The 24,573-nt window shown below is 39.4% G+C and overlaps 2 protein-coding genes, 1 long non-coding RNA gene and 1 pseudogene across 3 annotated transcripts; 1 reads left to right on the top strand and 3 right to left on the bottom strand.

Moving 5' to 3' along the window:
• Window positions 1-143: 143 nt before the first annotated feature.
• On the bottom strand, window positions 144-1,546 carry LOC149036630 (uncharacterized). The gene is made up of 2 exons (XR_016181681.1): window positions 1,286-1,546; window positions 144-1,180 (listed from the first exon to the last, which is right to left on the bottom strand). It is a non-coding gene; the product is annotated as an uncharacterized LOC149036630 (long non-coding RNA).
• An 872-nt stretch (window positions 1,547-2,418) lies between these two features.
• LOC149036629 (uncharacterized) lies at window positions 2,419-5,397 on the top strand. Its single transcript, XM_089189371.1, has one exon. The coding sequence runs from the start codon at window positions 2,894-2,896 to the stop codon at window positions 4,406-4,408; it is 1,515 nt and encodes a 504-aa protein (XP_089045497.1). The 5' UTR covers window positions 2,419-2,893; the 3' UTR covers window positions 4,409-5,397.
• Window positions 5,398-5,570: 173 nt separating this feature from the next.
• On the bottom strand, window positions 5,571-8,685 carry LOC149036628 (tetratricopeptide repeat protein 28-like). The gene is made up of 2 exons (XM_089189398.1): window positions 6,939-8,685; window positions 5,571-6,608 (listed from the first exon to the last, which is right to left on the bottom strand). Exons 1-2 carry the CDS (start codon window positions 7,760-7,762, stop codon window positions 6,560-6,562), a joined length of 873 nt encoding a protein of 290 aa, XP_089045524.1. The 5' UTR covers window positions 7,763-8,685; the 3' UTR covers window positions 5,571-6,559.
• On the bottom strand, window positions 8,281-10,135 carry LOC149036627 (uncharacterized; annotated as a pseudogene).
• Between the last annotated feature and the right edge of the window lie 14,438 nt (window positions 10,136-24,573).

The raw sequence follows: 24,573 nt of genomic DNA, 5'->3' as shown, positions 1-24,573 counted from the left end.
ATGGTATTCCTTTGTGGTGCACCCTCTCCCAGGAGAAATCCAGGATTGTCCCTGTCTTCAAGACCTGCCAAGTACTATTGTTTCTCAAAAGAGTCTTAATTGAAACGATTTACGTAACTATCATAAATCGAGTACCTATTCAGTTATCGAGACGATTTTTATTGAGTTAATTCTCCCCGTTTTACTGCGACCGATCCAAGTACGCTTTGCCTGTGTAACACTGGGGAAACGATACATTACTATTAGATGCTGCACATGCCAGTGAGATATATCACAGCATGGAATGTTCCTGTTCTGTTCTGCATTTGAAGACCTCTTTGAAGTGACCAGCAGTTTAAGTAAAGAGTCTAAAGTCGTGTTGTTAGGAACACTGAAAAGTGTTTGTCTTTTGTCGAGCACTTTCACATGATGAGAGGACCAGAAGTAGTTTTGTTTGTGAGTGTGATATTCGAGCTTGGGTGAGTGTCAATAGAAATGATGTGATTTAAAATGGAAAACATTCCATCGCGCATGCAAAATGCCTATTGTTCTCGAGACATTTACTTGCAGTAGCGAAAAAATTCTAGATCCGTAATATAAGCGGCGAAGCGTACACGAGATGGTTTTAATTGGTCGTGATTTTGTGCCCCTTCCCTCGGGGAATAATGGCATAGCTCATTGACTTATCAGGGCTGGGTTAAGAGACAAAGCATATCAAACTCTTTCCCCAGTGCGACGAACATTTGTTTTTCTCGGTTCCAGGTGTACGCAACCACTAACCCCACGTAATGCACATGCTTTCCGTTACGAATTTTCAAAATGGCGGACAGGCCAAAGAGGGAAATAAAACAAATAAAGCCATTTTGCAATGAATACTCAACATACACCCTCGTTAGAAAGGCGAATCCACGGAAGAAAGATACAAAACTGTATGATATTGAGATCGATATGATATTAAATCGATACCAAGGGCCAGTTTCCAACTTGCTAAGAAGTGCATTTAGTTACCTTCCGCCACGATTACTAGCTTTCTTGACAGCTTTCTGAAGACAGAATACTTTCTTTCTGAAGACTTCTGATATGCCGCTATTGATTATTACATCTGATTGCTCAAACACTTTGTTTACGATTGTTGAAAGGAACGACTCATGGTTCTCCGTCTTCGTCTTTACATTGCTTTGAAATAGTATAGATTAGTAAGCTGAAACGAAAAATTAATAAGGGAAGTTTACGAAAAATCCAGCAAACAAGCTTTAAAAAGGCATTTATTTAGACTTCATAATTCAACGAACTTCACAAATCTTACTTGTTTATCTCGTAAATAAACGATGGCAGATTAATTCCCGAAGCGCTTTCTGAGTTTCCCGATCCCTCTCCTACTGCTTTCACGCTTACAAAACAGGAAAAAATCAAAAGGAGGAAGATACAGCTGTTTTGAAACGCCATTTGACGAGGGTAAATCTGCTTTTTGTTCGACACTTTACATATCAAAACAAAGGAAATTTGTTCCTCTTTTTGATTCTGGCGTTACATTTTTAATTTGCGCCTGCGTAAAAGAGATATCGCCCGAGACCCTTCGCTCGGTCGTTTTTTGATCAAAAACGCCTTGTTAATTTCACGCAACCACTGGGAGAAAAGGTAAAAATGACGAGGGAAAAACTTTACCTTCAAGTTAGAAAATTAGCGAAATAGAAAGCCACAATATTATGGTTTAATATTTCAGAGGTACATTGAGTGCTTTTTCCGTAGAGAATCCGCACGATGGTAAAACATTCGAAAATTACACTCGATTTGAGTGGGGTGTTGAAGTGGGCGTGGTCGCCACATTCATGTTAAGACTATTTGTACCCCATGAGTTTGATATGGAATAAAGGGGGTAAGTTTCTAAAGAAAATGTGTGCTACGTCGGTGGGAGAGTGTAACAGGGTAATTACGTATTATCAATTGACTTGAGAACGAAAATTGGCCACCGTAAAGAGTTTAAAAGCTGATATTTCGAGCGTTAGCCCTTCGCGCAAATTTATCTTTCAAATCGGCACTCTTAATCCCCGCGGTATCAACGAGCGCTTTTCATTCAACTAATTTTTTTGTAAAGTTGTTTTCCCGTCACCACATTCCCACTAATATAGCGTAGCTCTATTTTCCACAAACATTTTTTAAACCCATACACAACGCACAATTCCTCCGATCCCTCTGACGAAGGGCTAACGCTCGAAACGTCAGCTTTTAAACTCTTTACGGTGGCCAATTTACGTAACAACTCAGTTGATAATGCTAAATTACCCTGCTAAGAAACAAAGGCCGCGCAAAAGTTATTGTTTGTGCTATTGTTTCGTCTTATCACACATCTGCCCGATGATTTTTAAAGCTGGCTATTCAATGTACTTAAGCTTACCAAAAACGGTTTGCGCATAAATTTCTGCCAAAGGCAATGGCATGCCAAAATCTTGTTGAAGATTGTGAAATCAACAAATATGTCACGTCATTGCAATTTTTGCCAACAATTTTTCCCAGCTCCGAATCTGATTATCCGAAGAGTTTAATCACTCGACTTCTTAGAAAATGCTTCAGGCGTGTAACTAAAGGTTTCTCTAAATCATTTTCCGTTTATGGAACCTGGAACATGCAAGTGAAAGCTAGATCCAAAGTTTTGTTGTTTTTGCTAGCAACTTCCATGCAACTATTAAACTCACCGGTACTCTTTTTGTTATCAGAGTTGTTTCCTTTTCATTAAATCCCGGGCGAGTGAAACATCGGCAAAGTATTTGTACGCCCGTTGGTTCCCGTGCGAATCTCTTGTTTTCGTGAAAAATCCTTGGGTTTACCCGAGTTCGGTTGATGCGTAAGATATGGTAATTGCTTTGTTTGGCCAAACGACGAATCCTAATGCAATGTTGATTTGTTTTGTTTAAGGATGGGGATAAGTTGTGCCCGAAAGGCATTTGGTAGAGAAAGCACGGCACAGAACACATTTTTTGGACGCGAGGGAGAGCGGCAATACGTTATCAAACAGAAATCGAGTGAAGTCGATGATGGAGAGTTTTTGCTACTACGTCCAAACTATTTAGCGTCGGAACCAGAGAACATACCCGCTGGAATGACAAACGTGAAGGATCCTGGCAGATTCTTAACTGCTGCTGTTGGGGATGGAATCTCGGACGACACGTCTGCCATTCAGGCCATCGTTAATCACGCTGCAAGTTCCAAAAATAATAAGGTATTCTTCCCTCGAGGTGAATACCTAGTAAGCAGTAATATCGCCATCCCTGGCCCGGTGGAACTTCACGGAACACAGAGTGGTATCGCAGTTATCAAGTCCTCGACTCCTTATGTTTTTCAAGTTTATAATGCTTCACCAGTGAAATCGGTTTCATTGAATAATGTGTACTTCGACGGAATTCGTGTGAATTTTGATGGTGGAGTCAATCGAGAAGTCCCTGGACCAACAGCTATGAGTAACGTTACCATAAACAGCTGTGTATTCTTTTCATCCGGAAGGCCAACTCCGAGAAACGCGAAGAGGGAGCAGTTGGAAATGATGGACCTTAGAAACAGTAATGTGTACAGAAACATCTTTTTGCGCGATTCTAATGCGTATGGAGTTGCTTCAAAATTTACCTTCACTGTGAGTGTAGAGGTGAGAGAAAACATATGTGGGCTGGATTTAGGCAAGATAGGCTGGTTAGCCACCAAAGTTGAGCCAGCATGGTACTGGCGAGATCAAAAACAAAAATTAGAATTCCTTATGACTCATTACAATCTGGAATCTGATCAAGGCTTCTTTCAAAGTTGTTGTTATGAAGAGTGCGACGAAAGGATGAGAATCGTGAAAAATATCTTCAACGGAAGCCCAAACACAGGTCGTTTCCGAGACCACGTGATGTACCTCAAAGGCTTCAATATGATGAAAGTTGTAAGTAATTACGTCAGAGGCTGGCCAGCGGATTATTCAGGGGGCATTAAAGCTCGAAATGGAAAAAATCTATTGGTTGCCCGTAATTACCTCGACGACACAGGTATTTTTTTGTATACTCACAGAACAATCAATCCATGTCTCTATAATGGTTTGAAGAACGTTGTCATCTACAGAAATCACATCGTGCAACGAACCAATCCTGGTCATCTCACAAGTGGTGTCTATTATTACGAGCCCCATGATATTGGGATAGATTGGAACATAACTTACTCCACTAATGTATTTGAGATCCTTGGAGTAAGCGACCCCACTAATTACATATGTATCTGGCTGACCAATGGCGATCTTTCTCAACATCACGTGCTCCAAGACAACGTCTATTATGGTACCAAAATGCCTGTGAAGCTGTATGCTGACGACAGTACTCCATCGCATGAACCAGAGAAAAACAACGATAGTATTACAAATTGGTACAACTATCCGCTGTACAAGCTAAACATTCCCCCTTATTAGACTGTGCTAAATAACATCTATTGTTATTTGATTATCGAACTTTATTTGCTTTGATGATCGAAGAATTATCCTTTTTAAGATTACAGCGCTCCAGAAGGATTGGAGCGAGTGATGAAAGAATCAGTTTTTTCTAATTAAAATCAAAGCGTTCAGTTTAATTATAATCAAAGATGAAGCCGCTCTAAGTTAGGGACTTGCGCAAGCGGATATTTTTGCCCGATTACTAAAGAACTTCAAGTTGGGGGTAACGTAACTTAAAGCTTGAGGTGACGCAACCATGTTACGACCGTCCAGGAGGGCAACTTGTTTCGTACCCCGGCCTTGTGTGGCCGGCCAAGCCTTTATATCAGTTACACGGTGGTACGAGATTAAGGAACGACATCACCTGTTACATCTGTTACCTATTAAATACTATTTTATCTTCAAAATTTTAATTTCTTAAAAGGCACAAGAAAGTTCAATTGTGTGCAATTGAAGAGAAAAGTGTTTTTTTCCGGGGGGGAAATGGACCACCCCCCTTCCCGCATTTGTCTCCCACGAAACGCGTGGGAGATAAATAAAATTTTTTACCTTCTCAGTTTGTTTCGTCAAAAAACGCTTTTAATGTGAAGTCACGTCGACCTCGACAGGAAAATTATGCTCACCCTGTCAGAATCAATAGTTTGATAACGTAAATATCAAATAAGGTATATCATTGCGCTTTGATCACAGTAATGAAAAAATGTGCGTTTTCTCACACTCGCCACATTTATTCTTTGGAAAATTATTTTACTGGAGGGCAATGTCACTTAGCTTGGCGCGTCTTGACTCTGACTGACGAAAATTGCCAACGATGCGGCGAGGTGAGCCCCATGAAATTATTGTCAAATGTTTTAAAAACTTTTTCTACCACAACAGAAACAAAAGCTAGTCGCTTACAAAATTTCAAAATGACTTCTAAATTTTGCTAAATCTTCTCGTACAGGGCCAACGCACCTTGAATGGGTCTTTTATTTTGAATGGGTCTTTTATTTTTATTTTAGTCTATAGCACCCAACTAACTCAACATCGCGAAGTCGGTTAATCAGGACTCTGAGAACTGTCTTCCGTATTGACCATACACGATACGAAGGGGTCGGTGGTTTGAAACATAGCTCACGGAAAGGTTTCCAAACAAACGCGGCAAGAATTCATCTCTTTAATTTCCTTTTTGAAGCAGAGCGAAGTGGAGGAGGGAGGGGGGTGGGACGTGTAGGTTGGGGTAGGAATGAGAATTCCTCATGCGCACATGCGTGGACCGCATACAGACACTCCTACCACTTGCATCATTTATCCCACCACCTTGCCGCCTTAACAATGAACAACAGTGCTATCTGTTTTACTCTGTAACCTGGTTACAACAAACGCTCACGATATTTTCTAAGATTTATCTCAAGCTGTCTTTTATTTTAGCGTCTTTGAAATTACTACATAATCCCTTAAGAAACTTTGCCAAAAATTGTATTAAGTGTGCTAAAAAACAAGAATATTTTGATTCCCTAAACAACATTTTGACGATAACCTGACTTAAAAACAATTAAATCACTATGCAAACATACTTTAACTCAAACATTACAATGCCTAAGTGACTTGTTGAACCAGTTTCAAAATATTGCTGCCGTCATTTTTCCACTTGATACTAATTAAGTTCTTGACCTTGAAAGCTTTTTCCACGGTTCTATTTGGAAATCCATTAATTTTTGTCCAATTTTTTAAGCACTCAGAAGTAGTACTGGAACAGACCAAAAGAAAAACTTTTCCTAAAGATTTTACATAAAAAAATTTAGGATTCTGTTAACGAAACCTATAACAAAAGGCTTTGTGAGAAAACCCTGTAAGACTTAACTGGCTCGTTTTTGATGCTTAAACTACTGTTTTAACTTTCCTGACTTCACTTCACTTAAGAGCCCTAAGTCAATAATGTTTCATGCTAATTATATCGGCCGGATAAGATAATTTTTGTGCCGAAAAAATATTCTCGGATACGTAAAAAATACCTCCTTCTGAGAAGATCGGAAAAGAGAATGTAAAAAATTGAAATTAATATCCTTAATTTGAGGTTGCCCTTTCCTTAATTACACAATAAAATAACGGATAGAGTAGTTTCTCTACTTATTATATTTGGTTATCCGTCTAAAAGTCTCTAAGATCTGTTTCCTTTGAGCTATTCTCATCTTCTTTCCTGTAACAAACGTAAAAAAAACCAATTATAAATAACTTAATCAACATTTCTTAAATAAAGCAAATACAGTTCTACCAGGCGTAATACGTAGGCAAATGTACACTTGCATCTGATTAGCAGAGAGACTCTTTCGAGATTCTATATTTTACATCCAACTGGAAGAATAAATTGTTACTCTTTGAAAGAAATAAAAAAAGGGTATAAAACCGATTTAATATTCAAGGTGACAAAGGATCACCGCCGACAGTCAGCGACCAGTATAAGTCAAAGCCACCTTCGCATCTAATTTTAACTTTAATTTATGAAATACCTGTCCTCACCGAGTCTTACCTCTGCTTGCCAAACTCGAGCCTCACATCATCTCCAATCAGCGTAAACGAAGCCCACTCAGACACTTTGGTAAAGCCGTTTTTTCTCATCCACTTCATGGCCTGATGAAGGGATTCACCGGCACTTTCTCCTTCAACAAGGTGTTTGTAGAACCGACTCATCAGCTGCTCTGTTGCCGAGTCTGAAATGGTCCACAGCGCAACCAACACAGAGCGAGCACCGGATCCTAAGAACGCACGGGCAATTTCTATAACTCCCTCGGTTCTTATCTCTCCACTTCCACTGTGAGAGCAGCTAAGCACCACCAGTTTAGCTCTGATTTTTACTCGTGAGACATCAGCCATCGTCAACACGTGAGCTTCCTGTGGTAGGATAACGTTTCGACCGTTAGGAGCAGGAATGGGAGAGAGGGCAGTTTCTCCCCTCTCGGCGTTACAATGGGCAGCAAAATGTATCAGGCTCACTGAACTTATCCGCTCAAGTACCGCCTGCTTCGTAGCTTTCTCGTCTACCAGAGGCGGAACACCCACCAATCGTCCGACCATCTCCGCTTCCTTTCTTGCACCTGGCAATGGCAGCAGCCGATCAACCTTGGGATTGCCTATTACCAAGGTACCAGTGTTGCTGTGATAATCCTCCAGCCTATCTTGAATGATCTTGAGTGTTGTCAAAGAAGGAATGACACGGATCCTATGAGTCTCCGACAGGTATTCGGTCCCCTCCTTTTCACGGAGAGCAGCAAACGGAACTTGGTACAAACAGCGGTCAGGGACGATTATGACTTCAGGCTCCTCAAGCAAATCATCAACGGGGGCAATAAACATTTTGTAACACAAAGATAGACTTGAAATGACTCCTTCGTTCTCGTCCTCGTGTTCCTCCACGAGTCGCAATCTTGCTGAGCTCTTTTGCTCGGGGGAGAGAGGTTGCAAACAATCTGCCAAAAATTTACTTAAAGGCAAATCTTTGGGCAACCCAGCCTGAACTAGATTCTCTTCCACAGATATTTTTTTAAAGTGAAGGACTCCACTTGTTTTCAAGATCCACAAATGCAAATCATTTTGAAAGTAAGAAATGTACAGACAAGTACAGTTATCTTCCTTTCTGGAGATGTCTTCAATGCCAAATCAAGATTGTGGATTAGCAGAGATGTGCGTTTCAACCGAGTACTTCTCTGCCATCAAGTCTGATAGGCCTCTAGCTCGAACCAACTCCTCAACGTAAAGAGCATCCCGAGCATTTCCGGTGGCACAAAGCAACTTACAAAGCAGCTTGTGGGTAAATGTTCCTGAGTCCTCCAGAAATGATGTTTTGAACTGATCATTGGCGCCCAAGAAAGATCTCAGCTCCTCATACTTTTCAATGCACAGGTGAAGACACGAAAGGGAGTCTTTGATTTTATTTTGAAACAAATACCAAATAGCGTGCTCTTGAAGGATTTGGAACTCTTTTCTTCTGTCTCCAATATCTCTAGATATGGATAAAGCTTTCTCCAAACATACTTCCGAAGCTTCATAATCTCCAACAGTTCTAGACACAAATGCGAGGTTTGCAAGATCTGCTGCCTCCCCTTCCTTATCACCAATTTCAGTTCTGATCACGAGCGCTTTGTGGAGATGCTCTTTAGCCTTGTCGTACTGCCCAAGAGAGTGAAACGCAGTTCCTAGGTTTCCATAACATGATGCTTCTCCTCTTCTGTCGCCAATTTCAGTTCTGATGGCGAGGGCTTTTTGGAGATACTCTACAGCCTTGTCGTATTGCCCGAGCGACTGAAACACAGTTCCTAGGTTTCCGTAGTCAGTTGCGTCTCTTTCTCTGTCGCCAATTTCCGTTCTGATGATAAGCGCTTTTTCGAGATACTCTCTAGCATTGTCGTATTGCCCGAGCGACTGAAACACAGTTCCTAGGTTTCCGTAATCAGTTGCCTCTCCTTCTCTGTCGCCAATTTCAGTTCTGATGATAAGCGCTTTTTCGAGATACTCTTTAGCATTGTCGTATTGCCCGAGCGACTGAAACACAGTTCCTAGGTTTCCACAGTCAGTTGCCTCTCCTTCCCTGTCGCCAATTTCAGTTCTGGTGACAAGCGCTTTTTGGAGATACTCTTCAGCCTTGTCGTATTGCCCGAGCGACTGAAACACAGTTCCTAGGTTTCCATAACATGATGCTTCTCCTCTTCTGTCGCCAATTTTAGATTTGACGGCGAGCGCTTTTTGGAAATACTCTTTAGCCCTGTCGTATTGCCCGAGCGACTGAAACACAGTTCCTAGGTTTCCATAACATGATGCTTCTCCTATTCTGTCGCCAATTTTAGATTTGATGGCAAACGCTTTTTCGAGATACTCTACAGCCTTGTCGTATTGCCCGAGCGACTGAAACACAGTTCCTAGGTTTCCGTAGTCAGTTGCCTCTCCTTCCCTGTCGCCAATTTCAGTTCTGATAACAAGCGCTTTTTCGAGACACTCTCGAGCATTGTCTTATTGCCCGAGCGACTGAAACACAGTTCCTAGGTTTCCGTCGTCAGTTGCCTCTCCTTTTCTGTCGCCAATTTCCGTTCTGATGAGAAGCGCTTTTTTGAGATACTGTTTAGCCTTGTCGCATTCCCCGAGTAACTGAAGCAACGCTCCTAGGTTTTCGCAACAGGATGCTTCTGCTTTTTTGCCGCCAATTTCGGTTGCTATGGCAAGGGCTCTCTCAACATGCTCCTTCGCTTTTAGGTCCTCGCCAAGTCTATAAAGCATAATTCCGAATCTTGCGCAGGCTCTTGCTTCGCCAATTTGTTCACCAGCTAGTCTCTTGATATTAACTGCTTTTTTGTAAAGTTGTTTGGCATCTGTAAACCTGTTTTGACTCTCAACAATCTCTGCAAGAGTTAAGCTTACATCTCCTTCTCTTTCTAAGTCACCAGACTCGCTGAATAAGACAAGCAGTTTCCTGCCGTATCTTTCCGCACTTATGTAGTCAGAGATACGACGATAAGCGTTGAAAAGAAGTAAATTGAAGGCGCTGTAAAATTGTAGCAGTAGTGTATTAAATTGGTCTTTGCTGTTTTGATCGGTTTTATTTAGCAAAATCAAACATTCGCTGCATATCTCAATGGCTTTCTGAATGCGATCTGAATTGAGCAGGAACAGGGCAACTAGAAAGGCGATGTTCATGAAAGCTATCATGGCATCTGTCGTTAGGTTTCCATTGCCATCCTCTCCTGTTATAAGGGAAACGTTATTTTAATAACAAAAGTTAACAGAATGACTCTGGATTCACAATAAGTCACTACAAATGGGAACCTATATGTTACCAAAAGGACGTAAAGACAGCAGAGTGGCAATAATTCTTAATAAAGAAACCACAACTTTTAGTTTGCAAGACATGTTTCGACATTCTTATGTCATCTTCAGTTGTAAATGCGATTTTAACGGTTGTACATTTGAATTTATATGAAATTACGTTACAAATTACGTATTGTTTACGTACGATTTGAATATTAAATACGAAAAAACGGGCTGGAAACTTTTTGTAACGAGCTGAAAGTGTTAGAATTCATAATATCGAATTAAAACAAAAAATAATAAGTGAAGAAGACGCGTGGATAAGTACAACTGGAGCACATCAACGGATCACATTCGGTGAAACTTGTTTCTCTCTTTAAAGGGTAAGCTATCTTTGCGTGACAATCGACCCCTAGTCTTCCGAAGACACGGTCACGGTCACGGTCACGGTCACGGTCACGGTCACGGTCACGGTCACGGTCACGGTCACGGTCACGGTCACGGTCACGGTGAACTTTCATTTTTCTAGCGGGTGTGATTTGCGAAATCGAAGCCAAAAATACCAAAAAAACTAAGTGACTGTATTTCGGTTTGGAACGTTACACTTTCTAACCAATGATGGATTTGAGCATCCAAAAATGAAACATCTTGCTCTGTTTAACGGGAAACGTCAGGCTTCAGTATTCATCTCTTTTGGACCGGTTGGATTTGCAACACGAGATCGATCAGATCGAGAGTACAACTAAAGCTTCTGTCTTTAAACAATAAGCTTCTTGTGGGTGGAAATTCACCCATTGTGCTCATAAACTTTTCATTTTCTTGCGGGTGTGATTTGCATCGAAGACAACAATAGTAACTTTTATAATAATACTTAAAAAAAATAGTAAAAAATTAAAAAAAAAAAAGGACGGAGTGGATCTGTAATTTGCTCGAAATTAACCACTCACTCACTCACTCACTCACTCACTCACTCACTCAACACCATCACTGGTGTTACCTTTGAAGGCGTTCATCCAGTGACTGAAATATGGCAACAAGAAAATTACATTAGAGAGAGAGTGAGGTAGATTGACTCTCAGTAATAATCAATAGTTATTGCAAATAGTTATTCATATTTCTTTTGAGGAGGGGAGAGAGGTGGGGGAAATGGACTGAACTACAGTTACGTTGTAGGATCCCCGCATCCGGTAGGCACTCTCCTGAAAACTCCGAAAGGAAATTCGCGCTGATTTAACATTTTTGTTTCCTCTTTCCCTCAGACAATTGCGAGAAATTTGCAACTAGAGGGCACTAGCACCGAGCGATTATGTGAAAGATGAAAATTATATATGACTAAGGTTCTTCCTTGTCTTCGAAAAATAGCAAAGAATTGCAAGCTTGACAAGCTTGCTTCCCCTTTAATTTAGTATTGATGTCAACATTACGTGATTTCTCGAGATTCGGGAAATTTCATTTTCCAAGTTTACACGGTCAAAGCCAAACAAGTCGCATTTGAGAACGATGGGCTCACTGTAGTAGAAGGAGGGTCTCAATGGGGTGATGGCTTTTACGGCTAACGGCTAAAATTTTGGCCATTTAACGGCTGACAGATAACATTCAGTCCATGAGTTGTAGCAAAATATTGTTGTCGCAAGCTATTACCAAGTAACGAGCTTAATCTTCGCACAACAAGCCATGGCTTAATAGTATCAGGAAAGGACAGGACAAATTAGTAATTAGCAATTGCCTTTGGAATTAAAAGGTTACTCATACCTCAAGTAACCGTAAAGTTAAAGCTTTAGTTACGGTAAAGTTATTCTAACAAAACAATACAAAATTATCAATGTCGCAGCAGATACTTCTGAAAGTGAAACGACAAAAACATTTTGCACTTTTCCCCTAAAAACATCTTGACTAATTTTAAAACCACATAATACTGTTCTGCACGTTTTTGACCGTATAAGAGATATAGAAATGTTTTGGTTGTCATTTTACCAGTAACCCGATAACGTGATGGAAGTAAAAAGATTGCAATCTCCCTTCTCCCACATTTATAAAAGGATTTAATTATGAGTTTGTGAAATAGCAATGACAAAATATTTAGATTTCAAAGGGCATGTTGTTGGAGCTCATTTGAAAGCCTCACAATACTTTTCAACTAATTTAACGGCTGAGCTTCGTAAACTAATTACATCTGAAAAGTAATTAAGCGCAGTGATCAGTTACACTTCCTCCGGTTCCTCACAGAGAATTATAACATCTTTCTTCGTGAGCACGTGGTCATAGACTGACCTCTCTTCTTATGCGAGACCTTAGTACTTTCACAAAAAGCGAACAAGGTCACGTGAATTACTAAAGAAAATTATGGACACTGGAAAACCACGAACTGTAACACTGCGAATATCCTCTGACAGTAGTAAAGGACAGTCCGCATTATAAATATGTCTTGATATAGGATTCATTTTAGTTTTTGGCCACGTGATTGTAGAAACCATCATTTTCTCAAATTAAACGATGCTGAACAATCTTAGCTGATGAGGTTGAAATATATTGTATAAAACCATAAAGGTTTGAAGAAAGCTATTTAACGGTGGAGATACGAAGCATCCGTTCAACGGAAAAGTACGCTTATACTGTGTATGTAAAGACAGTGAATTTAAGAAAGTTTCAGTTTCTCTGAAAAAATTAAAACATCTCTCTTCGTGAGCGCGCAGCGTCATAACTTGTCTTCTTATGCGAGACTCTGGCGCTTTAAAAGACAAAGAAACAAATTACGGCCTTAAGAAAAATATGTAACGCAGAACCTAGCCTGCAGAGCAGGCGTAATTTAAGCTAGCAAATGCTTAGTTTTTTCATAACGAATATTATGGCCGCCATCTTTGATTTTAATGGCAGCGGAAGGCTGAGGAGAGGAAAAATTTATACCAAGGGGGCGGTCGACGGTCAAAAATAAGGAGAGAGGTGGGGGTAGGGGAGTGAAGAGTAGTGGGGGTAGGGGGCGGGGGAGGGGAGAAAAGACTAAAAAAAAAAAACGGTCGGAGTGGCTCGGGTAACTTGCTCGAAAAAAACTACCTCATTGGTCTTCCATTTAAAGGCGTTAATCCAGAGACTGAAATATGGCAACAAGTAAATGACATCAGAGAGAGTAGCTTGACTTTGCTTGACTTTTCAGTAATAAATAATAGTCATAATCAATAGTTCAACATATTTCTTTTGGGAACAGGCGAGAAGTGGAAGAAATGGACTGGACGACAGTTACGTTGTGGGATCTGCGTATCTGCAAGGCACTGACTTTTTGTTTTCTCTTTTCCTCGGGCAATTTCAAGAAAATTGCCACTGGAAGACACTAACGCCGAGCGATTATTTGAATGATAAAAATTCAATATGGCTTAGGTTCTTCCTTCTTATCGAAAAGTAACAAACAATTGCAAGCTTGACAAGCTTGCTTCCCGTTTAATTTAGTATTGACGTCAACATCAGGGACCTTAAGCAGTCAGGATGGCAACGCCTTGGAAGACTTCGATCAAAAAAATGAATTTTTGCCTTTAATTAAATTTAAAAAATGGCATGTGTTTACCGTCTCATACGGCACCACACCTCTACTTCAGCATAACGTAATAAGAGAAGCGTTGAGTTCCAAATGGAAATTAAAATAATTTGCCGTCGCGGTTTCGGTTCGCAGACGACGCAAGTTGTGGTGATTTCACGTTGTTGTTTTGCATAGGACGGCAAAGAAATGTACAAAGTTTTCAAACGCACGTGCTGAGCTATTGTTCTGCCAATTAGATCTTTTGTTTTTTCATGTCCTCGTTGCCGTCGCTGTCGTGGTTTGCTTAAGGTCCCTATTACCTGATTTCTCCAAATTCGGGGAAATTTCATTTTCCAAGGCTACACGGTCAAAGCCAAACAAGTCGCTTTTGAGAATTATGGGCTCACTGTAGTAGAACGAGGGTCTTAATGGGGTGATGGCTTTTACGGCTAGCGGTTAAAATTCTGCCTATTTTACGACTAATGATTAACATCATTCCATGCATGAGTTGTTACCAGAAATTTTTTTTTGAGGTTAATTTTGTTCACAACTAACAGTTAAAATTACACAATTTTTACGCTTAACAGTTAAATTTTCTTGGCCGTTTTATGGCCCACGGTTAACCTTCTTAAGACCCTCAATCAAACACGGTTACCGCCAATTTTTGATTTGAAAAAATTAAAACTGTGATCAAAAGTATTTAACAAAACTACTGAGAATAGCAACTTGATCAAGTGATTGTGGAAACCATCAGTTTCTTAAATTAAAAAATGCTCAACAATCTTAGCTAATGAGGTTGAAATATACTGAGATATATTGTATAACACCATTACGGTTTGAAGAAAGCAATTTTACGGTGAGGATATGAAGCATCCGTTCGACGCAAAAGTATGCTTATACTATGTACGCAATAACTGGATTTAAGAAAGTTTCAATTTCTCTAGGAAAATTAAAACATCTCTCTTCATGAGCGTGCGGCGTCATTACTTTTCTTCTTATGCGAGACAACAAAGCGGATTACGGCGTTTAGAAAAATTTTTACCGCAGAACCCGTCGCTAGTATCCAAAAATTTAGTGAATAGTATCTCGACCACGAAACGCTTGTGTACAAGTAGAAAACGGAAATTCAATTTGAATCAACCGCGATCTCCGAATCGATAAACGATAAACCCTCCTAAAACAAAGTCAAGTTAATAGCTAGTGCAGATCATAGCCACTGGAAAGCCACGTAATGAAGTACTGCGAATTTCCTATGATATCAGCGTGGGACAGTCTACACCACAAATAGAGGTCTGAATCATCAAATTGAACGATACTCAATAACTTTATTTTAATTAATGGGGATAAATTGTGCGGTATAAAGCCACAGAGATTTGAAGAAGTCGCCGTAGAACCAATATATCTCACTGTGGTGACGATCCAATCGCGCCATTAATCGCTCTAACGAAGGGCTAACGCTCGAAACGTGGCATATTGCAAACATAAAGATCAAAAAAGCGGTTACTGGGCTTTGCCATAAGAGCCTCAACTCTCTACAGTTACTTAAAAACTAGTGAGTGACTAGAAAAGATTTTCAATCGCACTTACCAAGATGTTGACAATATGGCTGATTCTTTCAAAATAAAACAAAAAACATTAATGAATCACTTTTCCCAACTTTCCGAACTTCCGCTGTCACAGTGTTTTACATATCCAGATCACGTGTGTTTAGGTTATTCCCTTCCCCTCCCCCTCGGGGCTTATCGAAATAAAAAGGAAGAGTTTTAAATTGCATAATTTTTGTGTGCCTGTATGCCCGTATATCGCGTCCCATTTAGGTTAAAATTTTCAACAGTTAGTGGTCATATGATAAAACGCTCATTGACCGAATCTGGTGAGGCCAGTAGGTAAAATATTTAGCTCAGGGTCAGTACAACCAAAGTTTCTTTTTTTTAAACGCTAAAATATTGACAACATATTTAAACGTTAAGTCAAGTACATGTGTTTTCAAATTAGGGAAACTTTCTGTCAATAATGGTTGAAAGCGAAGGTAGTTGATTAATTTATCTTACTCGACCAACACTGTTCCAATGCTGGACTCACGCTGATATTTGTAACATGTAGGCCCAAATTTACCAACGAATTGCCTAAATTGAGATAGATTTTGTTTTTGGATATTTTTCAGATATCACTGGTTAATTTTTAGCTGGTTAAGATGTCACTTTTTTACCTATGTATTTTCTACCTTTCTTTCACTTCATTCGCTTGCTGTTTATCACTTCCCTTTATCAGAATAGTATTTGAGATCTCCGTGCTCATCTGATTAAGCTACCAAATTATTCCAGCTTTTACATGATTCAATACTGATCCCTTCAGATTCACCGTAAAAGGAAATATCTCAGTCAGAAAGCAATTGGTTTCCTTGATTTCCCATCCTGTTATCACTGAAAATTTTCCACTTGAAAATTCTCTTCGCATATCTTTATTTTTCTCTAATTGCTGCTTCCTGTTCTCTGTTATCGTACTTAGCTTGATTTGAAGCCAAAACAAAGGTAAAAATGCAAAACATACCACCGACAGATATTTGCTACGTAAGTTATTAGAAAAAAGGCCTTAAAACGAAAGTGCACGGTCATTCAAGGCTACTGTTCCTCAGTGAAGGCGAGGCCGATGTTTGACGAGGAAAATGGCTTTTGTTCAGTTGTATAGTTTAGCGTTGTTTGTGGCTTCCACAAAAAGTAGCAGTATGTACAACATGTATTCCAACATGATCATGCCTGATGGCAAAGAAAATTACAATGTTTCCGACAACTACAATGAGGCCGCGGACACACTGGAGTTTATGGTGCAAGTAAGAACCACACGTTGAGTTGGTTTCGGTGTTGCTAAAGTAGCATCAAATAATATGAGTTACTATGATGTGGCAGTAGGAGGAGTAACAGATGACGGAACAAGCTATCTGTAGGTAGGTCGGAATAACAAAATTCAGTTAAGCTATCTAAAAAAAAGAAGTTAAAAGGCGAGATTCTATTTTACATTCCACGTCACGCATGTTACGTTTTTTGTCTGATTTCTTTCATTTTCCCTTTGAAGTTAAGACGCTACATTCTGATCGCGAAAGTATTTAAAATTAAAAAAAAGAATGTACCTGACTCCTGTATGGAGATGTGGACGCAAGTCTATTAATTTGGAGAGAAATGGCATGTTTATTGTTTATATAAAACAGCCTAGACCATTTGAGTATTAGTATACTCAAATATTGTTGATTGACAAATTACGTCTGTTATCACCAGCGTTTAATCCAATTTGATTTTTTAGCTTAAGCTTCGTTTAAGTCGACCTTCCTTCCACGTCCATCCTGAGCAAAACCATTATATCAACTCTTGAATTCTTGCAAATAAGTCAACTTACTTTGAGGTATAACGTATAGCTTGAGCCAAGCCTAAAAGCGGAGCTCGCATTTTTTTCCCCCACACTTCTCGTCAGCAAAATTAAGCCCCTATTATGGACAAAGAGTGCATTTTAATACATTTTAATCCGCAAGTTCTCTGTCTCCGTGTAGAGAACTGATTCTATTGTAAACGCCATAGGATTGCATTTGTAAGGCGATACGCAGTTTTTAGGGGTCTCCATAAAATAGCTTGCAGCGAGAAGTCGAAATTTTTCAAAAACATGAACGAAAATTGTGCAAACAGTTAAAAAGTCTTCCCAACAATATGCAACCAGAAAATGGAAGAACACTTTTAATATTGGGCACGTCCGGTCACTTACGATATTACGATATTACGATATTTTCAAATTATGTGAAACAGCAGATCTCCACTTCTCAAAACACTGCTAGTGCCCATAAAGGAGGGTCCCCAATAGGTTCTTCGGGATTCGTGATTGGGCTTATTTGAGGGCTTGTATCCGGGAATCTAAAGTGAGAAGGAAGCGAGATGCGGGATTGTTATTATGAACGAGACACGGGAATCGGCGATTTTGAGGAGCGGGATTCGGGAAATAATCACTTAAGCAAACCGAAAACCGGGATGTCTTTTGACGAGAATTTATGGAGAATTTGATCACTCAGTCCATGAGAGGCACCAGGCGTAAAAGCTCTTTAGGATTTAAGAGGCGGTCGAGCTGATCAGCGAGGAAATGAAAATTCTATCAGAAGCGAAATTACCAAGTTATCAAAAATCTCAATAGCCCATAGGGTAACGTGGCATCTAAGATTGCTGCGTCAATTAAAATGCTTAACGGCCTTGAAATCCTTAAGCGGGTCTCAGAATGATACCAATACGACGCTCTTAACCTGTTGAGTTGCATGAAACTGGACGTGGAGAATATTCACTTGGTTGTGCATCACAAAGATCAACTTTTCACGGTGTTAGATTGCGCAAGAAAGTCTGGAAATGCAGCCAAAGAGGGCTTAAAGAGGACAACCCGTTAGGCGGCGCACTATCTTACAAATTCAAATTCCTGGTATCATGTAGCCGAAATTGCCGTGATCCTGTCATACAGAAAATACGACTGGGCGTAAACATTTGTCGCAGAGGTGTGTCGGCGCTCTGTCAGACAGGAAACAACGATGGCAATAGCTCTGACTTCGTGGAGTAACAAGAAAACAGCGGGAAACAAGACGAAGAACAAGATGCAATATTAGAGTACGATTCGCCGAGTGATGATGGTAACATTCCATCTTTGGAAAGAGAGGCTGATTTTCCCCTTGGAAGAGGTTCCCGCTCTGGAAGAAGTACTCGCTTCAAAATTAGAATCGCGTTCAGTTAATTTTTCTTCATTTCCTTTGTTTAGGAACTATGGGACTGCAGTCACCTTTTGTGTTTTATGCTCTAGTTGACATTGTTACTCGTTTCTTTGATACTGACCTGTGTTTACTATTACGTTTGTCTGTGATCGAAGTTAAAAGGAAGAAAGTCGTTACAAAGACTAGCCTACGTTATTCGTGCAAAAATCAAAACCTTCTAAAATATCATCGTTTTAGTAAAAAGAGATAAAATTAAGCCTTACAGTGAGAGAAGCTCACAACGGACTAATGCTGGTTGAGAAAATCATCACCCACCGAAACCACCCTCTTAAGTTAAGGAAATGGACTCAGACAAAATTTCTTGATCGGGATCGGGATTGGCTGGTATAAACCGTCGGGATTACGGTATTGAGAGGAAAATTTTGGGGGACCCTCATAAAGCACGACACACATCATCCATCCCTCAAATAGTTGTTATTCGGAAACGCAGAGGGTGCTCAGAAACTTACTAAGCAACCGGATTAAAAGAGGCATTACTTGTGAAAACAGCGGTAAAGGGGCAAAATGAGACTGCGAAATTGAAACGGGGGATGTTGCTCTCTAACAATTGCCAGCTAAGATTTTCGCGCCGAATGAAGGAAATACTGGGCAGCATCTATTTTCCCGCTATCTCTTATCGTGATAAAAGGTGAGTGGTGCACTCAAACGCTCTCATTCCATACAGCTATTTAGAAGAAGGTGAGTAAAAAAAATTTAAGAAAATTAAAACGTCTCTCCGTGAGCGCGCAGCGTCATAACTTATCTTCTTAAGGGAGACTCTGGCGCTCAAACAGACAAAAGAACGGATTACGGCGTTTAGAAAAATGTGTACCGTAGAACCCGCCGCTAGTATCTAAAAATTTAAGTGAATGGTATCTTGACCATGAAACGCTTGTGTACAAGTAGAAAATGGAAATTCAATTCGAATCAACCGCGATCTCCGAATCGATCGTTTAACCCTCCTAAAACAAAGTCAAGTTAGTACCTAGTGCAGATCATAGCTACTGGAAAACCACGTCATGGAGCACTACGGATTTCTTATGATATCAGCGTGGGACAGTCCACACTATGAAGGCCATGACCCCGAGCCAAATATTTTTCCGTCCGGCCTTACCACTCAATCAATAATCAACTAACAGTATTTCGGTTTTATACGCCACACTTTCACACTTTTTATCACTCATGATGTAATTGAACATAAGAAATGAAAAGTGTTATTCTCTTTTCAACAGGAAATTTCAGGTTTACCCCTTTGAAAGGTTTGATTTTCATCACAAGATCGATCACAGTACAACCTAAGTTTCTTTTTTTAAGGTAAGTTATCTTTGCGTAATAATCGACTCCTTGTCTTCGTGAACTTTTCATTTTCTAGTGGGTGTGATTTGAATGATCGAAGACAAAACTACTAAAAAAACCAAGTGACAGTATTTCGGTTTGGCACGTCACACTTTTATAACTCATGATGGTTATGGGATAATTGAGATGGTTCACACGCTCTCATGGGTCAACTGGTTAGTTTAGATGAGAGTATGTAAACACAGCTTGTTTGGAAGTCACACTTTTAATGTTTGCCGGCACAATTTGAAAACATTTCAAACTCAGAGTTTTCCCAATACTCACAAAGTAATTCCAAGTGTAAGTGATAAATATCGGAATTGGAGAAAAATTTGCCGAGTTTTGATCTGGGGTTTGGCTACCATCCCCCTTCCCCAGTGAGGAACAAGAAGGAGGAAAAAGAGGAATTAGCGCTTTGCCTATCATGATGATCATGAGCTGTACGGCCTCGTCGAGAGAGTTCAAGTAAAGACGACAAATATGCAACAAATTGCGCGATAAACATCGAAATGTAAGGAAACAAGGAAAAACATTTGGAAAAATCGTTCTATGCACCCTACTTTCAAAGAAACACTTGGAAAACTATATATCACTGAAAAGCTTATGAAATATAAAAGAAACGTTTTAAAAGTTTCTTTTTTCCCAGCAAATTTAGTTTCAATGTTTTCTCGAAATAAAGAGTACATGAAACGAAAATTTCTGCTCAAATACATTGATCTTTCACATGGAAATGTTTATAGGAAAAGCATTTATGTAATAAAACAAAAGTTAAGGCTGTAAAGTTGAACAATAATGAGCCACTTTCACCTTCGTGTCTTCTTACCTCACGCACTTTCTGTCAATCTTGATTGTAACAGACGACACGCAAGCCATGTGCAATAAGCTGTAATATTTCCACGCAATGATAAACGTTGGAAAATACCAAGGGACAGTTCATTGTGGCTGAACGAAGACAAAAATCATGCTGCCTTGGTCTTCAAGGCTGGGTAATTAATTGATGTAAAAAAGTGACATTCAGTTGCCCTTTTGCTGTGCCCTGAGCAAACACCGGTCCCACATAAATTAAAATGCCGAGTTAATCAAGGCGATTTTGAAGTTAACGTAGGGGTCATATAATTGAAGGAACTCCTTGACGCTGATTGCAAAATGAAAAGCTTTACAAAGTGAGGCTACATTTTTCAAGATAAACAAACAGTGAAATGGCTCGATTAAATTTCCTGAAGTTAAGAGTCTTCAGATATATTGACAACATATTTAAACGTTAAGTCAAGTACATGTGTTTTCAAATTAGGGAAACTTTCTGTCAATATTGGTTGAAAGCGAAGGTAGTTGATTAATTTATCTTACTCGACCAATACTGTTCCAATGCTGGACTCACGTTTAAAGACCAGCGGTTATTTGTTATAAGTAGGTCCATGTACAACATGTATTCCAACATGATCATGCCTGATGGTAAAGAAAATTACAATGTTTCCGACAACTACAATGAGTCCGCGGACACACTGGAGTTTATGGTGCAAGTAAGAACCACAGGTTGGGTTGGTTTCGGTATTGCTGAAGTAGCATCAAATAATATGAGTTACTATGATGTGGCAGTAGGAGGAGTAACAGATGACGGAACAAGCTATCTGTAGGTAGGTCGGAATAACAAAATTTAAACTATCTAAACAACGAAAGAAAAAAAATCGTGAGATTCGATTTTAAGTTTCGCGTCACGCATGATTCGTTTTTTGTCTGATTTCTTTCATTTTCCCTTTAAAGTTAAGACACTAATTTGTGACCGCGAAAATGTTTAAAATTAAAGTGAATAAAGTTTAGTGGAGATATGGACGTAAGTCTCTTAATTTAAAGAGAAATGGTATGTTTATTGTTTATATAAAACGGCCTAGAGGATTTGAGTATTTGTTTACTCAAATATTGATGCTAACAAATCTCTTCTTTCATTACTAGCGTTTAATCCTATTTCATTTTTTGGCTAAAGCTTTGTTTTAGTCGACTTCCCCTCCACGTCCATCCTGAGGAAACACATTACATTAAATCCGAAATTCTTGCAAATGAGTCTACTTATTTTGAGGTATAATGCATAGATTTGGCCAAGCCCAAAAGTAGAGCGCGTATTTTAATGGATTTCAATCCGTAACTTCAATTTTTGGGGGTCTCCATAAAATAGCTTGCAGCGAGAAGTCGAATATTTTCAATAAAAGGAACGAACTGAAGATTGTGTAAACCGTTAAAAAGTTTTCCAACAATATGCAACCAGGTAATGCAAGGACTCGTTTAATATTGGGGCATGTATGGACAAGTATGTGAAATTGCAGTCTCCACCTCTAAAACACTGCTAGTGCTCATAAAGCACGACACACATCATCCCATATCTCTGATAATTGGTATCCAGAAACGCAGAAGGCGCTCAGAAACTTACTAAGCAACTGGATTAGACAAGGCAGTACCTCTGAAAACAACGATAAGGGGGCAAAATTAGACCGCGAAACTGAAACAGGGGATTTTGCTCTCTAACAATTAACACCTTGGATTTTCTCGCCAGATGAAGGAAATGCCAGGCAGCAACTATTTTCCCGCCATCTTTCACCGTGATAAAAGGTGAGTGGAAGAGCGATTTTGAGGAAGGTGAGTAGAAAGCACATCGCTGTTATTTGTTTTACTCATTTCCCACAATCAAGCAAAACGTTAAAGGAGTTATTGCCCTAATTTCAATCTCAATAAAGGATTTGAGCTGATGACCTCAGCGATACCGGTGCAACTCTCTACCCGTACGGGCCTGAATTTTTTTCAGGTCTTATTTCAACTACTACTTCAGTAGTGTTCATAGCTACGAGGATCGCTTCTATCTGTTTCTTCACCGCAGTGCACGTATATGATTTTCATATATTTCCAGACGTAAAGGAGTTATTACTCTAATTTCAATCACAATACTACTTGTTACAACAATATCTCAACAAAGTCTTATCTTAAATTGGAATAAACAATCACGTGAAAATTATGGCATTTGTTTTTTCAGATGTCAAGATCAGTTTACTTTGCGACGCATATCATTCTTGAAAAATTAATTCAAGGCTTAAAACTGCCATTTCAAATGAACACTCAGACATACTCTCTAATAATCTTTGTCAAGGCACTGAACCACTTACATGGAATTACTTTAGTAAGATTTTTATAACCACAGGTTACTAACAAACTCATTTACACAATTAAAATGGAAACATTTCAATTTATTCTCACACATGGTCTTCATTTAAACCAAGAAGGTGAGTGTTAGTTTTACAACAGAATGTTAACTTACTTAAACCACAATTATTAAACTAGATTAAGATTTAAATGTTTGTAAGATTACATATGCATAATAAATAATATGCTATTCAACAAATATATTCTGCAACTACATGAGATAAATATAACTTAGATGGTCAATTTAGACAAAATATTTTAACAACACATCTGTTCCTTAATGTTGAAATACAATACTTTTTTCCCACATCGGCAATTACTTAAGTTTACTGTTTATATCAAAGATGGTGAAGATCTACCCAAAGGACCACCTCCTTTGGGTGGAGATTAGGTAAGTGTTGACTGGAAAATAAAGTTTTCCTTTTCTTCCATAATGCCATGATTCCACGAAATGTAATTCATCTGTAAACAATTTATAGTCTACCCTCTCTTTAAGAAGTTGGAAAAGTGACATCATGGCCTCCTTGAAACACAATTTATAATCTACCCTCTCTTTAAGAAGTTGGAAAAGTGACATCATGGCCTCCTTGAAACACAATTTCACTTTTAAACTCTGTGCAATGAAGTTTTGTTAGGTTAGCTCATTGTATAATGCTTTACCTTGATTTAAATAAAATACCTTTTTTTTCAAATTGACAATTACATACGTTTAGTTTCTATACAATAGATGATGAAGATCTATCTGAAGGACCACCCCCTGCAGGCAGTGATTTAGTTACCGTATTTCTTCACCTATAAGCCGACCTCGGCTATGAGCCGACACCCTAAAAGTTAGAGACCTTCCAACAGACTCGTGTTATCCAAAAGAAAAAGCAAAACCATCGGCTATAAGCCGAGAGCGAAATTCTTGATTATAACCGGCCATTTGAGTGTGCGAATCTCACGGAAAAAATTGGGAAATAGCTCAATGAACACAAAAGCTAATGAATGAGAATAAACCCAAAAGAAAAAAAGGCGAGTCAGTGAAGATGTAAATACTACTACGCGACTGCAGAAACACAACAGTTACTGTAGCCTGACAAACATTTCAATCGAGTATCTCTTTCGTCACTGTTATTTTTTTCATCATGCCAGAAGCACGCCGCTTTTTGTATACTATAGCTTTCAGGATAAAAGTTATCGCGGAAGCCGAAGCTGTAGAAAACAGCTCGGAAATCGCTCGAGATTATGGACTTAGCGAGTCCATGGTGCGACGCTGGAGGCGAGACTCGGCGACTATTCTTTCTGGCAAGCTTAAGATTTCGGCAAAACGTGCAAAAATGGGCCGTTTCACCCCTAAGTGTCCCGAACTAGACGAGCAAGCGATGGAGTGACTTTCACAGCAGAGAGACCAAATATTTCATTAGTAATGTGCGATGAGGAGAGTTTTTGCCGAGCTGAGTGAGATCGTCTTTCAATGCGTGGGAAGCAAAGAATCTGATTGGTGGTCCGAAATACGTTGTTATCATGTCAATTTAAAAGCACATCACGTAAAGAGCGCTGCAGTCACGAAATTTACGGTCATTTCGCATT

This window comes from Pocillopora damicornis, chromosome 12 (assembly GCF_964200805.1).
Source record: "Pocillopora damicornis chromosome 12, jaPocDami1.2, whole genome shotgun sequence".
Lineage (NCBI taxonomy): Eukaryota > Metazoa > Cnidaria > Anthozoa > Scleractinia > Pocilloporidae > Pocillopora > Pocillopora damicornis.
This window is presented reverse-complemented; position numbering and strand designations above follow the sequence as displayed.